Consider the following 19140-nt stretch of genomic DNA (forward strand, 5'->3'; position numbering starts at 1 on the left):
TTAAACCCCACATGGACTGTGGCAAAAAAAAAAATTACTGAACTTGTGACAGATATGGGACTGAATTGAAGAATTTTAGATCCAACAGGTACAGCATATAGTTAAATTTGGATAGGATACCTTGAGCATTTAAATGAGATTTCAATTCATATTCAGATGCAATGTAAATTCCATTTTTTAAATATTTTTTAAATTTTTTTAACATTGCAAATTAAACTTTGATTTTGAACATAGTAATTTCCAACAATTAGTATTTGAAGAACTGTATGCCAATCACTTCAGATATTTAAATTTAAAGAACAATCATGAGCAATACCTGTTTCTTAATAAATGGTGTTAAAAATGTAAATAGCATTGGAGTTTCACAATGAAAATTCTCTTGAAATCTGCCTCACTAATAATAAATGTTGTCATCAAATACAAACACATCAATTTCACAGAAGGTCAACTGTCTCTTAGATTTGAATTTGGCAATACACCATTTCCTATCATACTGACAGGTGTAGATGAAATACCAGCATTTGATAATCCATTTCTGGCAGATAATTAACTCATTCACACATGCACTTTTAGCAAGCAATGGAACACTTGAAGTCTTTTTGCCTCATGCAAAGTGCACAGCAATTAAGAACTGACAGCCCCAAAACACTTACAATAATGGTAATAGTATTAAGCAATTAGAAACAGTCCGACAGATAAGATTTACATGCAACTATGCAGAAAATGTTTTAGAAACTCATTGTATTTTGACACTAACTTGCCAGGTAACTTTGCAAGAAGTTTCAGAGCAAATGTTTTTTAAAAAATCAAATTCTACATGGACTATCAATGTATATAAATCACTCTATAAAACTGAACAGGTTGGCAACAATACTCACAATTAATAAGTTTACCATCATAAAGCACAGAAAACCACAAGCAGTAGTGGAGATGTTTAACTTGTACACAATGAATGAAAATATTAGCACTCAAACATTAATTGTATAGTTTGAAACTATTTTTGAAGCTAATATTCAGAAATGTATGGGAGAATTTGTCATTTTAGTGAATTAATAAGCAAACAAAATCTCACTTAATCAAGGTATTATAAATGAAAATGGTGCACTTTAAGTTAATAACTAGTATCACTAAATATTACTGAAGTTATTAAAATTGTGTTATGTTGGTACAAAAACTGAATTTTAACAAGGCATTGTAAATGTCATTTGAAAACTACTCAGCACACCCATGATTAAGACTAGCAAGACAGAATACAAAATAATTCAATAAATCCAACAAGCCTTTAAAATATGCATGATGATCTTCTCCCCAAATCTGCTGAGTATTAACTGTTGGTGCGTGATACCCAATTGCCTTGAAGAGAACTCTGCATGAGTACCAGACTAAGTGGGGAGGACTTCATGTAAAAGCTTGCCTCAACAACACCATCCCCCACAATCAGGCAAACTTACTCAATAAAACGCATAATACAAATGAACACCAAATTCCAGAATAGACTAATTTGAAATTATTAACAGAATTTACAGAACAAGTCCAGGGGTCTACCTTTAAAATTAAGTCAGTCATAGGATTTTATGCCAAAAAGATATTCGTACTCATACAGATCCACGTCAAATTAAGCTCATGCAAATCAGTTCCATGGCTACAGAGTCACACATTCCAAAACACACTGCATGCAAAGACATGATTGCAGATTTTACTCAAAGTCAGTGAACAATCTGTTGCAAGAATTGTTAAGAAGCATTAATGTATGGTCTTTGGTATTGCTGTGATAGGTTATCTGTGCCATAAATAAAAATGAGGAAATATGAACTCTCATGCAAATTACTCAAAATGGCAATAACACCATGGAGGATTAAATACACATGTTTAAATACGCATGTTAAAGAAACATTTGCACTCACTGCATCATTTTTAATTTTACAGCTACCAATATTCACAGATGTTTAAAGCTGCAACTATGGAATGTGTTTTTTTTTTCATTATATAACTTTTGTTCTCCATGACTACTACAATTTGAAATCAGAGATTGAAATACAGGCTATATTTCTTTAGTGGTATCATTTTTTTATATTTTTGGCAGATGGATGCCCTTCCACCATCCAGAATTTTCTGTACAATGCTGGTTCAGAGTAGGGAAGTCAATCCCTGAATAAACCCCATGGCAAACTGACCATATAGCTATTATATATAACATTTGCCTCAGAAACTAAGCTTAGTCTTCTATTGAAGCACTTCAGCATATTCCTTGTTCTACTTGTGGCACGTGTTAGAGAGGAATCATGATGGCAGATGTGAATTACATGGACGTCAAATCAACATGAAAAGTATATCAACTTGTAGCAGAGAGAAAGTTAAAATTATACAAGCTATTTATTTCAGGAAGGGATAAAGGTATTAGTTTCAATTTTGGTTGTTAAATCAGCAAATGAACCTATGGTTTAATATCCATTATTTTTTGCCAACATAGGAAAAAAATACTTCCAGCACAGTCAGAATTTACTAGATGCTAATCCTCCATAAAATGGTCATTTTACATGAGAGCTCACATACATGCTGCATTCACCAGTTCTTGATGTATACCTCTGTATACAAGGATTCGACAGCCGTCTGGCTTGCCGCATCTGGAAGAACACAGTGCAAAGCTCAAATTAGAGTATCCAACACCGAAAGATAGCAGAGAAATAATAGAAAACACAGCCATATACTTGCATGTTAAGATATAGCCAACCAAATCAACATAATTCCATAGTTCTGAATGCACTAACTTAATTTAACTGGGTTTTAAATCTATCTACATTTTTTTTGCATTGTTTGCTTTGTATTTTAAAAAAACTACAGAGCAATATGACTGCGTAATCTTTGCGGAAAAGTAAAACCAAGAGAGCTACCTTGAAGAATAAGATTAATATGAAGAAATACTGAAATCCATTTAAAATAGAATTTGACTAGAGGAAACAAACTTGCAGAAGCAACCTCAATTTTTGCAGCTTATATTCACTGTTAAAATTATATAAAATCGACAACTGAAACCCCTCTTCAAAAGTACCACACATGCTGGAAAAAACATGCCCCATCACTTACAACAGATTTTTTTTATTTCAGTAGTCCATGTGAACAGAAAGCACACAAGGGGACAACTGAAAGGAACTGTAGCAAAAATTTACGCTTATTGTTCTGATACTATTTATTCTAGTCACTCCTTTATATCATGCATTCCTTGCTCTATATAAATGCCCAATTGGTTGCCAACACCATCTCTCACGAGCCTCTTACTTGTAAATAATATTTTTAAATGGTATTGATTAACCAAGTACCTCCTGATTATTATGTCTAAAGTTTGATAAAGGGCAAAGTAAAATACAAGAGGCTCAGAACAATTCACTGAATGTCTGTTTGCTGATTTTCCTATTATAAATTATGTCTCAACTGAATAAAACTGCAGAGACATGGAAGGAAATGAAGAAACGACTGTGATCATATAATGATTTTAATAGAAGGGAGGGGTGAGAAGGAAGATGAATGAAAGGAAGATTAATTTTTAAAAAAAAATAAGGTTCTGAAAAATTGATTCCCAAGTGATTTCAAACATTTGCAGAAGAAATTAATGTATTGACATACAGAAGCTGCTGATCTTCCAGGACCTCGCTGTGCTACTATTGCACCAGATATTGCCTTGATCCAGTTGTGCATATCTTCAGGGCTGTCAGTCTGAAAAATATTTTGCACCAGGCACTTGTTACTGCAACATTGATCATCTTACCAATAAAAAAAGCATTCAATAGGTAGTGTTAAAATTAGAGGCTATACTTTCCACATTACAAAGGTGATAATATTTATGAATAGCTATCTGGAGGCAAAATGAAGCATTTGTATGGCTACTTTCCAATTATTGACAGATATAAGCTCAATACAAAGGTAATTTGCAAAGGGCTATTCATCAGCTTTCAGGAAATGTAACGTCTTTGAACCATTTAATAATTTTCTGCACAAAGCTCATTTTTTGTAAAAAAAAATCCTTTTATTACAGGACTTCTAAAGTTTTTCAAATTACTTTAAGAATGTTATTCAAAACAACAAAATGATCCTGAGATTAATATAGTCATTCTCATTAACTATTAGCACATGTCATGGGACTTACACACTATTTGATAAACACCTCATGTTAAAACTCTTTCAGATCTTTCCTGATGCTAAAGCATTAAGAGTAAAAGATGAGGCATGAGAGAAATCATGTACTTTGACATTAAGTTGATCAAGTTCAATAGACTGAGAAGTCATAATGCAGGGGAGAATAGCTAGACCTGACCTTGCATAGTTAAATATGATTGTTTATTGATTCCAGGAAATGTAACTCCTTTGTTGTGCAAAGATACACAGAACTGGGCAAGTGTGATCACAACTGGCATTAGCAATTTGGCACTGACATAAATCTACGATATATTTCACCTGAAGCTTTGGGAAGATTTAAATACAAACACAAATGACTTTCACAACTAGTCCAAGTCACTACCATACAAAATGGCATTTCTTTCCACAACTCTCCAAGTCGTGACACATCAATCTTGAAACTCAATTATATATTTGGAAGTCTGAACTATTCATGTATCAGAACATAATTTCAGAGACTGCTCCGTTTGGTAATTATTGAAAGCATTTAATGGCAGTTTACTGGAAGGGAGGGTTGATAACAGCACTGGTTGGTGTGAAGAAAGTTACACAGATGTGAATATGTAATGAGAATGTTGGAGAAACTAACGAGTAGAGATTGGCAAAGCTAGAGATGTTTCTTTGGAACAGGAGGCTGAGGGGAAATTTGAAATGTGTGCAGACTGACCTTGAACAGGTGAATAGAAAAGGCACCAGAGGCAATGTCTTCATGGATGCTAGCTCTAGTCACTGTATGTGATCTCACTAAATGACTGGATATCGCAGGGCCCATGGCTCCAGACAACATTATAACTGTGAAACTAAAGACCTATTCTCTAGAACTAGCTGTCTCTCTCCCCAAGCTGCCTTAATAGTTACAACTGTCATCCACTAATTATGTGGAGAACTGCCGAGTCTGACATTTCCATTAAAATTTAGTTCAGCTATGGTCAGCTATTGATCTAAGCTCAATTAACCACAAGGGGTAAAAATGCCCTTTATCTTTTCTCCTCATGTCTCCTCCTGGTGTTCTTCCTCCTTCCCTTTCTCCAATTCACCACTCTCCTGACCTATTAATTCTCTCTTTCCCAGCCCTTTATCTTTCCCATCCACCTGGCTTCATCTATCACCTTCTCACTAGTCCTCCTTCCCCACCCTCCACCTTTTTATTCCAGCATCTTCACCCTTCTTTTCCAGTCCTGAGAGAAGTCCTACTCAAATGTTCATTTATTTCCATAGATGCTCCCTGACCTCCTGAGTTTCTCCAGCATTTTGTGTGTTTTAATCTGGATTTGCAGCATCTGCAGAATCTCTGCTGTTGAGAATATCTTTGTTGAGAAGCTCTTAACCCTATTATTAAACATACTTTAAAAATTTGGTTTCAATTTCGGAGATTTTTTTTGAATTAAATGATTTTTTACTTTCTAGTAATATTTATTCTAATTTCTTTTTTAAACCATCAACTTTGGATAAAGCTTTTTTAACATGGAAAATTAAGGGAATAAAAACTTTTTTAGATTTGATTTTACAAGACTGTTTAATGTCTTTTTCACAGTTAATGGATAAATATGATATCTCTAATGCACATTTTTTTTTTAAAAAGGTATTTACAGGTTAGGAATTTTTTACGTGATTTTTTTTTAACCGAATTACCCCTTGGCCTGCTCTTTAAATTTGGCTTATGTTATTTTTCAGTTTAAACCTTTTCAAAAACGATTAATAGCTATCATTTATAAACAGTTAATGAATGCTCGCATGTCGCCTAATGATAGGGTTCAACGCACCTGGGAAGTAGAACTTCAATATTCACTTTCAGTTAATCATGGAGTAAAATTTATTATTTAATCAATAATTCATCTATCTGCACACACCATATCTTAATTCAGTTTAAGATAGTACACAGGGTCTATATGTCCAAAGATAAATTGGCGCATATTTTTCCTAATATAAGCCCTATTTGTGACAGATGTAACGCAGAAGTGGCTACTCTAACTCATATGTTTTGGTCATGTGTAAGTTTAAATAATTTTTGGAGGGATGTGTTTGGAATATTATCTAAAGTTATAGATATGGATGTTCAACCTAATCCACTTAAAGCAATTTTTGGGATTATTCCAGAGGAAGCAAGCAAAGTGTCTAATTCCGCCCAACATGTGACAGCTTGTTCAACTTTACTGGCTAGGAGAGCTATTTTGCTACATTAGAAAGAATCTAACCCACCTACTGTTTTCTATTGACTCTCCTCCATTATGTCATGTCAAAGCTTGGAGAAAATTAGAAGCCGGGCATGTGACACATCCTTTAATTTTGAACAAGTCGGGTGACCCTTTATTCAATATTTTCACATTATTTAATTTATTTTTATTTATTCTCTTTGGGGAAAATCCTTATCCATGAAGGTTCGGAGATGACTGGAAGGATGTGTTTTTTTTCTCTCTTTTTTTTCTAATTTTATCCTCAATTGAACTGCCCAATCTTTCTTTTTTTTCCTCTTTCTCTTTTTTTTGTTTCAGTTTAGTTAGTGGGGTTTTTTTTTTACCTTATCAATAAGATTTCCAATTTCTTTATGATTGCTATGAGGAGTTGCAGTTTTTTTTTACCATTGTATATATAACAGCATAATATTTTATCTATTTGATTTTGACATTATATACTTTCTGTTTTTACTATTGCTGTTTATATGTCTTTATACCATTTACTTGTTAAACTCCTCTTCCGATTTGTATTTTCTTTATTTGAAAAATCAATAAAAAAGATTGAAAAATGAAATGAGAATATCAAGCACCATTTGCCAATAACTAGCTTACCAATGCTCAGTTTAGATTTCACAAAGACAGCATGGCGGTTAGTTTCATTACAGCCATATCCATGTCCAGAGACATGATAGCAGTGACTACAGTCAACCAGGCAGTGACTAACCAAATGTCAAACCAGGCTTTTTAAGACCGAATGTAATTGGAACCAATGGGAAATAAACTGCACTGGCATAAAGACGGTTGTTATCATTTGAAGCTGCCAAGATAGAATCAGAATCAGGTTTATTATCACTGGATATGTTGTGAAATTTGTTAACTTTGCAGCAGCAATACAATGCAAGTGAGGTTAAAAAACTGAATTACACCATGAATATACATATATTAATAGTTAAATTAAATGAGCAGCAGAAGAAAAAGTAGTGAGGTGGTGCTCATGAGTTCAGAGTCCATTCAGAAATCAAAACGCAGAGCAGAAGCAGCTGTTCCTGAATCATTGAGTTTGCGCCTTGAGGCTTCTGTACCTCCTTCCCAATGACAGCAATGAGAAGGGCATGTACTGGGTGATGGGGGTTCTTAATGATGAACGCCACTTTTTTGAGGTACCGCTCCTTGAAGACGTCTTGGATATTACAAGAGGCTATTGCCCATGATGGAGCTGCCTAATTTTACAATTCTCTGCAGCTCACTTTGATCCTGTGCAGTATCCCCCTTCTTCCCCACCATACCAAACAGTGATGCAGCCAGTTAGAACGATCTCCACAGTACATCTATAGAAATCTGCGTGCATTTTTGGTGACACACCAAATCTCCACAAACTCCTAATGAAATATAACTGCTGTTTCACCGCCTTTATAATTACATCGATATATTGGGTCCAGGTTAGATCCTCAGAAATATCGACACCCAGGAACTTGAAACAGCTCACTCTTTCTACTTCCAATCCCTCTGAGGACTAGTATGTGTTCCCTCATCTTGCCCTTTCTTAAGTCTATAATCAGTTCCTTAGTCTTACTGACATTGAGTGCAAGGTTGTTGTTGCAACACCTCTCAACTCTGGTATATCGCATACCTGTACCTCTTGTCATAATCTGAAATTCTGCCAACAATGGTTGTACTGTCAGCATATTTGTAAGTGGCATTTGAGCTATGCCTAGCCATGCAGTCATGGGTGTAGAGAGAGTAGAGCAGTGGGCTAAGCATACATCCCTGAGCTGCACCAGTGTTGATGATCAGTGATGTACAGATAATATTTACAATCCACATAGACTGTGGTCTTCTGGTTAGGAAGTGGAGGATCCAGCTGCAGAGGGAGGTACAGAGGCTCAGGTTCTGGTGCTTTTTGATCAGAACTGTAGGAATGATTGTGTTAAATGCTGAGCTGTGATCAATAAGCATCCTGTCATAGTTATTTGTATCATCCAAGTGATCAAAGGCCGCGTGGAGAGGCAATGAGGTTGCATCCACCATAGACCTATTGTAGTAACAGGCAAATTGCAGAAGGTCCAGGACCCTGATGAGGCAGGAGTTAATTCTAACCATACCAGCCTCTCAAGGAACTTCACCTACATAAGCATGAGTGCTATTGGGCGATAGTCATTAATGCGGGTAACCCTGCTCTTCTTGGGCACTAGTGTAACTGTTGCCCTTTTGAAGCAAGTGGAAACTTCCAACTGTAGCAAAGGGAGATTGAATACGTCTTTGAACACCCTAACCAGCTGGTTGGCACAGGTTTTTGGAGCCTTACCAGATACTCCATCGGGGCCTGTTGCCTTGCGAGGGTTTACCCTCCTGAAAGACTGACTGATCTCAGCCTCCAAGACAGAGATCACCGTTGCTGTAGTTTTATTCTCCCTTTCAAAGAGAGCATAAAAGGTGTTTAGTTCATCTGGTAGTGAAGCATCACTGCCATTCATGATGCTGGGTTTGTAGGAAGTAAACCCTGCCAGAGTTTATCAGCATCCGAAGTCACCACCAACCTTGCTCAGAATTGTTCCTTCGCTCTTGAAATAGTCCTCCATAAGTCATATTTGGTTTTCTTGCACAAACCTGGGTCACCAAACTTAAATGATACAGATCTAGCCTTCAACAGACTATGAATCTTTTGATTCATCCACAGCTTTTGATTTGGCTATGTACAGTAAGTTCTCATAGGCACACACTCATCCAGCCAGGTTTTAATAAACTCATTCGGACTTGAAGATGAATCCATGAATATGGTCCTATCCACCGAATCAAAGCAGTCCTGCATACGCTCTTTTGCCTCCCTTGTTCATATCTTCTTGGTCCTCATTACTGGGACTTACAGAGACTCACTACAGTCTCTGCTTATACACAGGGAGTAAAATTACAGCCAGGTGATCAGACTTTCCGAAGTGTGGGAGTGGGACAGCACAGTAGGCACTCTTGATGATAGTTTAACAGTGGTCCAGTGTGTTGCTTCAATCTGGTACTGCAAGTGATTTGTTAATAATAATTTAGAGACATTTCAAGTTGGCCTGGTTAAAATGCCCCAAAATGACGGGGAAAGCATCAGGATGTTCTGTTTCATACCTGTGATCACATCACTCAGTTCGTCTGGTGCCTGTTTTTCACAAGCCTGAGGTGGGATGTACACCACTACCAGAACAGTCGCTGAGATCTCCCATATCAGGTAAAATGGACAACACTTAATTGTGAGGTGTTCCAGGTCTGATAAACAGGACTGAGACAGAACCGCCACGTTTACATTGCAATTAATGAGTTGATCATGAAGCATACTCCTCCTCCCCTGCCTTTGAAAGACTCAGAAGTCCTACCTTGGCAATGTATTATGAACCCACCAATCTGAATCGCTGTATCCAAAACATAAGAGGTTAACCAAGATTCCATGAAACAAAAGATGGAAGTGGTCCTAACATCCATCTGATGTAGCACCCTAGCTCAGATCTTCAATGGTATTTACCAGAGATTGTACATTTGCCAGCAGGATGGTTGGTATTGGGAGTTGCGTCTTTAAACAAATTTCATCCAGCTCAGTATCTCCTCTTCTGCCATCCTAAAGGGTCCATTCTAGTTCTGTTGATCTTACATAGCGATAATTTTTTGTTAGTCCGTTAAAACATCGTTAGTAACTGTATAATCCTTAGATTATACAGTAGAATGAAACAGGAGTATCTGATTGTATCCATCAGAACTACATGCCAAAGTTGCCTTATCAGTGGCTACCCGGAAGTGTTATGCTGCAGGACCCCCTCAGGGCAGCATCCTTGACCCAAATATATTTAGCAGAATTATGAGTGATATTCCTTCCATAATCTGGATCAGGAGTGGGGAATTTTGATGAAGATTGTATCACGTTCAATTCCCTTTGCAGCTCCTCAGAAAATGAAGCAACCCATCCTGTGGGTAGCAAGGTCCTGGCACGGATGGTGTAAGTAAGCAGCATTTGTACCACACATACCTAATAACTGCTGTTGCCAACAAGAGATACTAAACAATAATTCCTGACCTCCCCACTAAAGCCTACAACCAGTGACTAGAATCTTAAATGAATTAGCCAACTTGCAACTCAAGGTCAGAAGAAGGGACACGCTAAATGACTAACCATTTGCACTATCTATTAGGCATTGGGGTGGTGGGGTAGACATGTTTCTAGCAAAGGAGGTATAAGGCACTCCTTCTCTCCACTAACCTGTAGGTCACCCTTGAGCATGGTGAAGCACCTGCTTAGCCCCACCAACCCCAATCAGGGTCATGTGAAGTCATAAGAGCAGGTGGTGGATGTCGTATGAGCATCTGGTACATATTACAAGTTCTGGTTATGCAACCACTGACACCAGGCAGATAATCTCTGAAGAGTTTTGATAATGGCTGGGGTCACCCATCTTGTAAAAACACTGCCCAGAAGGTGGCAATGGCAAACCACTTCTGTAGAAAAATTTGCCAAGAAGAACCATGGCTATGGAAAGACCATGATCACCCACATCATATGACATGGCACATAACGAACAATTAGGCATCAGTTTAACAATGTGATGGAAGGCTTGCCACAGCTCCAGATGGATGCATTCAAATCTCAAATTTTGCATCAAGCCAAAGCAGCCCATTTGACTATCAGAAAACATGAGAGTAGAGAATGGAAGATCCCTAACCCTCTTCCATTATCTATTCTTTCTTCTTTCATTATGGACTTTCCTTTTTGTTCTTTCCTCCCTTCACCACTTTCTACACACATTAAAATCTGTGGAACTCCTAATTATTGCCAGTCTAATGGAAGGTCATCAAGACAAATATTAACTCATTGATATTACTGTTGTGCTGAATAATTCTGCATCAGTTGTTATTGTCCACAACTGACACACCATTAAATACCAGCTATAAGATTTACTGCTGCATTACATTGCACTGACATAATACCCCCAAATCATCATCACCACCAACAAGGGCAAGAAACCCAACTGGATGCCACCATTTGCTGATTTGCCTTCAGCCACCCTGACCTGGAAATATATTTAGTGCAGTTAATATAAAATATCATCAGCTGGATACAAATCTCGGAATTCTCCATTGAAGACTAATGCAGAGGTGCCTTCCCCACGAAGACCGCATTAAATCAAGGTGGTAACACTTCATCTTTTCATGGGCATTAGTCTTGAGCAATAAATGTTATCTTTGATAGTAACAACCACATCCCAAAAAGCCCATTTACCTTAGATGGTGGCAGTGGTACTAAGTGGAGGTTCCTGCCAGTTCCTTTGTGGTCTGGCCCTCTTCTAGTTTGGGTGAATGGTGAAGACAGATGTGTTAATGCCCTAACTGAGATGTATATACACAACCTCTTGCAACAAAAACGATCACACATTTTGCAGATTAAACAGCAAAATAAAATTTCACTTACTTGTCACTTGGAAACAAAAATATATACTTAGATTTTGACTTCATTCTGTGGTGATGTGACACCTCATTGAAATTAGATTTGCAGAAAAGTCTAGCTTAGTTATATTTGATTACATAAAAGCTAACTTTTACTTAATGAAAATAATGTTCTTACCTGAACATAAAATGTTCTAAAATTAGTGACTATTTCAAACAAGTTGTCTCGTAACAAGATTTCTCTGCAACAGAAAAATGCTGCTGTAAGTAATCATTTTACTTAGAATAAAACAGCAGTGCAACTATACTTAATTAAAATACTGGTTAGCCTGACATCGGTGGTGGGGAAAACGCTAGAGTCGGTTATCAAAGATGAGATAACAGCACATTTGGAAAGAGGTGAAATCATCGGACAAAGTCAGCATGGATTTGTGAAAGGAAAATCATGTCTGACGAATCTTATAGAATTTTTTGAGGATGTAACTAGTAGAGTGGATAGGGGAGAACCAGTGGATGTGGTATATTTGGATTTTCAAAAGGCTTTTGACAAGCTCCCACACAGGAGATTAGTGTGTAAACTTAAAGCACACGGTATTGGGGGTATGGTATTGATGTGGATAGAGAATTGGTTGGCAAACAGGAAGCAAAGAGTGGGAATAAACGGAACCTTTTCAGATTGGCAGGTGGTGACTAGTGGGGTACCGCAAGGCTCAGTGCTGGGACCTCAATTGTTTACAATATATATTAATGATTCAGACGAGGGAATTAAATGCAGCATCTCCAAGTTTGCGGATGACACGAAGCTGGGCGGCAGTGTTAGCTGTGAGGAGGATGCAGGGTGAATTGGATAGGTTAGGTAAGTGGGCAAGTTCATGGCAGATGCAATTTAATGTGGATAAAGGTTATCCACTTTGGTTGCAAGAACAGGAAAACAGATTATTATCTAAATGGTGGCCGATTAGGAAAAGGGAAGGTGCAATGAGACCTGGGTGTCATTGTACACCAGTCATTGAAAGTGGGCTTGCAGGTACAGCAGGCGGTGAAAAAGGCAAATGGTATGTTGGCATTCATAGCAAGAGGATTCGAGTACAGGAGCAGGGAGGTTCTACTGCAGTTGTACAAGGCCTTGGTGAGACTGCACCTTGAATATTGTGTGCAGTTTTGGTCCCCTAATCTGAGGAAAGACATTCTTGCCATAGAGGGAGTACAGAGAAGGTTCACCAGATTGATTCCTGGGATGGCAGGACTTTCATATGAAGAAAGACTGGATTGACTAGGCTTATACTCCCTGGAATTTAGAAGATTGAGGGGGGATCTTATTGAAACGTATAAAATTCTAAAGGGATTGGACAGGCTAGATGCAGGAAGATCGTTTCCAATGCTGGGGGAGTCCAGAACGAGGGGTCACAGTTTAAGGATAAAGGGGAAGCCTTTTAGGACCAAGATGAGGGAAAACTTCTTCACACAGAAAGTGGTGAATCAGTGGAATTCTCTGCCACAGGAAACAGTTGAGGCCAGTTCATTGGCTATATTTAAGAGGGAGTTAGATATAGCCCTTGTGGCTAAAGGGATCGGGGGGTATGGAGTGAAAGCAGGTACAGGGTTCTGAGTTGGACGATCAGCCATGATCATACTGAATGGCAGTGCAGGCTTGAAGGGCCGAATGGCCTACTCCTGCACCTATTTTTTTTCTCTATGTTTCTAAATTTGTAGAATTTGAACTTAAATTTATTCCCATCATATCTGCATTCTTAAGGAAATATGTTTATTAGCAAGCTCAATGCTGCCCTAAGTCAAGCTAAGTTCTTTAGAAGAGGAGAATCATCCATGCACCCCTATTTAAGGGTTGGGGTGGGGTTTATAGTTAAAGAATCCAGCTCAAAGTGAGGCAACTCATCATGTGACACCAATTTGACTGCACAAAGGAACACAGTGGCCTGGCAACTCATTTTCATTCCTCCATTAAGTTATTAAAATAGGATACGAAAGGAAAACCATTCTAAACTTGCAAGACAAACATTTTACATTTATATTTGAAGTACAGGTAATATTAGCTATGAGTGAAGTTATCAGCAGTTATTCTACAGCTGATTAAGCTATACAAATACATCAAACATGGTTTTTTTTTAGTGTAGGTAAAATACTGACCTTTGTTTACATTCTTGAACTTTATTAACTTCCTTAAGTGGTATACTGCGAAGCGGCTCTTTATCCTGAAAGAGGGAAAAAAAGATTTCAGAATAATTTTCATTTCATGGAGGTAAACCATTACTTTCAGATTCAATACTTGAAATAGACAATTCAAAATGCAAATCAATCTGCATGAAACTATCCACAATAAACGTGTTTTGTGCCTTAAGGCACAAAAATTTAACTAGATAAGCAATCTTGTGCAGGTCAATGGAAAACGATATTAACTTGAGACAAAATCATTCCATTTGCACTTGCAGTCTACACAGTATATCAGTGTCAAAACTATATGTTACTAACTCTCAGTCAATGCAGACAAGCAGGAACAACTGCAATCCTCACAGCAGCAACAACAAATCTACATGGATACTCCCCTGTCACAGCGGGAGGACTAATACAAGGAAAGGTAAAGTGCTACTGACAGTGTATCAAGGCAAAGAGCAACATAGCAACAAACACAAAACAGTGGTAATTTACACTTGTTCAACTGTCTCTCTTGGATTCATTGCTGAAGGTCAGAAATGAACATGTTGAAAGAGAATACTTAATAAGTCAGAAAAACCATAAGTTTATCATAATTCTTTTCAATTGCCTTAAATGAGTGCCATTAAAAGTCTGCATTGGTTGCTACTAATGCATTATCTGCTTTAAACACTAGTCAAAACACAATTGAAATCAATCTTCCATTCTATCCACTTAAATATTAAGTTAACTACAAATTTTTGATTTGCATATTAAAGTGATTTTTCTATGGAAATCAGTATGCTTTTTTTATGACTAATCATGTGAGTTTCATAACAAGTTCAACAGGTTTCAACTGGCTGATCTAATCAGTTGGCAGCTTGATGGTTCTTATACACAAGGGAAAAAGAATGATACCATTTCACAACTCAACAAGTCTCAGCAGCTTTGGATCAGATTCTCAGTAGCAATAATAGCTTTCAAGCATTTAATCTCCAACTTCCACACCGGTATTAAACTGTCAAACTCTATTGTAAAACAAAACAGCAAGTGAAAGTTGATCACTAATCGAGAACTTTTATATATCAGAAAATTCTGCTTTGGCAATAAAATTGTTTTATACACAACATTTTTTAAAAGCTGATTTATCCAAACATCAACATTTTAGAAAAAGTTCAAGACTAGGATGCTCTACGGCCGCCTGTAACACAGGATTGACATGAGCAGGAAATCATTGGTAAAATTGTCAATAACCTTACTAATATCGCTTCCTCCCCCTTGGCAATGGTAGCTGTGGGACCCTTTCCAAGTTACTCAAATAACAAACTATAAATCCATTATAAACCATTATAAACCAGCAAATTTTGCAACTTAACATACAGATATTTATTTAGATTTAACTCACAAATGTACCTCATTAACAAAAAGTCAATCTTTTAAATGCTAGACATTGAGTTGTATATTTAAATTAACATCATTGAAATGTAATTGTATATTCACTTTGAGATTATTTTCATGATTACAGTTAGAAATAATATTCTAATTATTCAATATTCTAATATTCAACAAGGAACACAGGGCAAGCCTTATGTAATTAATGTAAAATTAATTTCATTATGTCATGGGGGATTATCCTATTTATAAAAGAAAATTCTCTCTCCAATTTAATTATCCTATGAATATAGACGGTGAATTTTAGAATTTCATGAAATCCTGCATTAACCTACTGGGTCCCTAAATGTTTAAGTACTTATGAACAGCTTGTTTAATATTTTATGTCACCCTGTAAATAATGGTTGATCAAAACAACCACTTTTTTTTAAAAAAAACAACAAACTTACACGACTATGTGATGTCAGCAGTTACTATGGAACTCAGGGATCATAAAAATAGGCACTACTTGGAAAAATAGAAGTGGCATACCAGATCGGATTTGTAATAACTTATGGAATTTTCATCTAGTATGAAATATCTTCTTTTCCAGTTTTTCATCTGTAATGATAAAGACAGTAGTTAAAAATACAGCAGTCCAAAAATCAAAAATATACAGCCATTTATAGAGAGTTTTCAGTGTACTGAACATTTGTCAAAAGGCTTATGAGAAGTAGATTTAATGATAATGCACTGTGACAAATCAGAAATAAAGATTTTTACAACTTTCGTACTGCGGTCAATTTGCTAACAATTATTTTTTAATTGGTTTTCTAGTTCCTCTCCATGGCAATCACTTCCCTTTTCCTCCAACCCTTCTAAATAGCCTTGATGTAGGCAAATCTATTTCACAGAAGTAGAAATGAATTGACTCCATTATATACAGTGGATTCTGGTTAATTAGGTCACATCAGGGCAAGTATAACTGATACTTCTACAGTACTGTAAAACTGTATTAGCTCCAAACACTTATCAGCTGAGGAATTCATCCACAGTGTATGCCATCATGTTTGTTTGAATCTCTGTAAATGAACAAAATTAACGCTGACACATAGTGCAGATAATAGACTGTCTTCAAACAATGCTATCAACGATCCTCCGAGTCTTCATTTTCGTTATAACATTCAAAATTATTGCTACCTTCAAATTCTTTGTAGTTCCTAACTTGCTGAAGCAGTGAAATTGTTTCATTTCAATCCCAACTGTTTCTGACATCTGCAAGCCTCAATGAATGAAACCTCAGTGAGCAAAGCAGTTCTGAGCTGTCTAACTACTTATTTCTCACCAACTATGTGACAAAAATTACTGCTTTTTGAACACAAACATATGCCATTTAAAAACTGTTCACTCTAAATCAGTGTAGTGTCCAACATCCATACAAGTGCGCTTGATTGACTCTAGTTAGAAACTGATCAGCTAGTCTCCTTTCACAATTAAGTAGCAGTGTCCCAAATAAACAATGGGAATCCCAGCTATTTTCCTCAATTCATTTTTGTTCTGAAGCTGTCGCAAATAAGCCACTGCCTTGATTGATCGATGGCCCAATTAATCAAATCCATTGTATTTAATAGTTCTTTAAAATGTACTCAAAAAATAGGCCATGCACAATTTCAATGCAAGAATGTCATTACTTAACTGTTTTTCAAGTTTTTAAGTATAGCTGACAAGTCAGCCAGTCGGGCTGCTTTCAACTGTGCCCCTGTAGAAAGTCCTTAGGATTTGGGGACTCATGCCAAACTTCAACCATCTTAGGTGAAAGAGGTGCCGGTGGGCTTTTCTCCACCACACAGCCGGTATGTACAGACCACGTGAAGTCCTTGGTGATGTGTACACTGAGGAACTTAAAGCGGTTCATCTTCTCTACCCCAGATCCATTGATGTGAATTGCGGTGAGCCTGTCACCATTCCTAATGTAGTCCACAACCAGCTCCTTTGTTTTTGTGACAATGAAGGAGAGGTTGTTTTCATGCCAACACTATGTTAGGGGGATGACTTCTTCTCTGTAGGCTATCTCGTTATTATTTGAAATAAGGCCAATCAATGTAGTATCATCTGCAAATTTAATTAGTAGATTGGAGCTGTGGGTGGCAACACATGGGCATACAGAGAGTAAATGAGGGGGCTTAGGACACAGCCCTGAAGGACTCCTGTATTGAAGGTCAGAGGGGCAGAGGTGAGGGAACCCTTTCGTACCACCTGCCAGCAATCTAACAGGAAGACCAGCATCCAGCTACACAAGGCAGTGTGAAGGTCGAGATCTCTGAGCTTCCTGTCAAGCCCGGAGGCATGCCAGTCTTGTATATAATAGAAACTTGCCAAGGCGTCAAGACTCTAAAACTTGAACATGCTTGCAGCCACAGTAGTACTGTGTTTCTGAGTTTCTGATTAAGGATGTGGGTGGAAGGAAGACTTAGCAATGTTCGTGCTCTTCAACGCCAGGACCAAGTGGTTTGACTCTTCCACTGGAGTTGATCATTTAGTATTTTATTGAGATGACTGCTACTTGTCAATTATCAGCCATGAATGCATGTTGTGGAATTGAACACCATGGAAACATGAAGACAGACAAGAATATTGGAACTGCAGTAGATCAAAAAGCCCCTCAGGCCTACCCTTTCTGTGTTAGCTCCGCACATCTCCCAATTCCCCGATCATTCAAATAAAAAGAAAAAAAAAGGAAAATTACTACTTTCAGTGATCTCATCTCTGAGCTGGAGACTTCCAGAGATTTGCCCTCTACAAGGAGAAATTACTGTACACCTCAGTTTTAAATAATTTCTGATCTTGAAGCGACAACCCTTTGTTTCACTCTTCAACTAGTGACACACTCTCAAAATATACCTTGTCAAGGGTTCCTAGGATTTTATGTACTTCAATGACTTCCTGTCAGTCTTAGAAATTTCAGAAAGCAAACTTTTTAGTCATTCATGCAATCCTTAAATTTCCCTCCTTTTCTTTCCCTCTTAAACAAGGGGACTAAAAGTGTGCAAAAGATTCCAGATGCAGCTTCATTGACAACCTGTGAACTTTAGCAATACTTCCCCATTTCTGAACTCCAATTCCTTTGTAAGAAAGGCCATTATGCTATTTCCCTTTTAACTACTTCACCTGCACAATAAATTTTGCTTCATGCACAAAAAAATTGGGATTTCTTTGTACTCTGTTCTCTCCCAGTCTGCTTTTCGATTCTTCCACCAGAACATCTATTGTACAGTACAAAAATCTGAGGTGCATATATATAGCTAAAGTGCCTTAAGACTTATGCACAATAACAGTAGTAATTCTATGTATTGCACTGCACTGCTGCACCCAAAAAAATTCCATGACATGAGCGATGATAAACTTGACTCTGATATGAGTTTCAATTGAGGACAGAGTGGGAAGGGGACAGGGAAAGGGGAATCATGATTGGGAAAAGGGAAATGGAGAGGGAAGGGTGCAGGAAGCACCGGAGGGACATTCTGTAATGATCAATAAACCAATTGTTTGGAATCAAATGACCTTACCTGGTGTCTCAAGGCTGGGCATCTGCAACCACACCTGCCTCCCACCACCCTGGCACTCCTCTGCTACCTGACCCTCACCACTCCTAACAAGCTTTGCTCCTGCCAGCTTTCCAAACTCGTTCTCTACTCCACACAGTACAAAAAGATTTTTGCACAGTACTGTACTTTGCCTGGGTTAAGTTGAAATTTTCACCCTGCATTTTCATATTTAGAATGTTCATTTTGTCATACAGATCGGCTAGGTATGCCACATCTCAGTGTAGAAGTTCAATCTTGTTTCCCAAGCTTTTGTTGAC

General features: G+C 37.5%; 1 protein-coding gene across 6 annotated transcripts in view; it reads right to left on the reverse strand.

Annotated features, from left to right (window-relative positions):
• The window catches only part of plekha1b (pleckstrin homology domain containing, family A (phosphoinositide binding specific) member 1b), an 85652-nt gene that overhangs the window by 4177 nt on the left and 62335 nt on the right, over positions 1-19140 (reverse strand). For 2 of the 6 annotated variants that reach the window (XM_059947771.1, XM_059947773.1), the window contains exons 8-12: positions 15831-15899; positions 13905-13969; positions 11935-11998; positions 3622-3711; positions 2584-2624 (exon numbers count right to left, since the gene is read on the reverse strand). In XM_059947771.1, the coding sequence (XP_059803754.1) occupies positions 2584-2624; positions 3622-3711; positions 11935-11998; positions 13905-13969; positions 15831-15899 (329 nt within the window). Of the gene's footprint in view, positions 1-2553; positions 2625-3621; positions 3712-11934; positions 11999-13904; positions 13970-15830; positions 15900-19140 lie in introns of all 6 variants that reach the window. The other 4 variants (XM_059947770.1, XM_059947772.1, XM_059947769.1 and 1 more) reach the window with 2 other exon arrangements.

Source organism: Hypanus sabinus, chromosome 22 (assembly GCF_030144855.1).
Source record: "Hypanus sabinus isolate sHypSab1 chromosome 22, sHypSab1.hap1, whole genome shotgun sequence".
Lineage (NCBI taxonomy): Eukaryota > Metazoa > Chordata > Chondrichthyes > Myliobatiformes > Dasyatidae > Hypanus > Hypanus sabinus.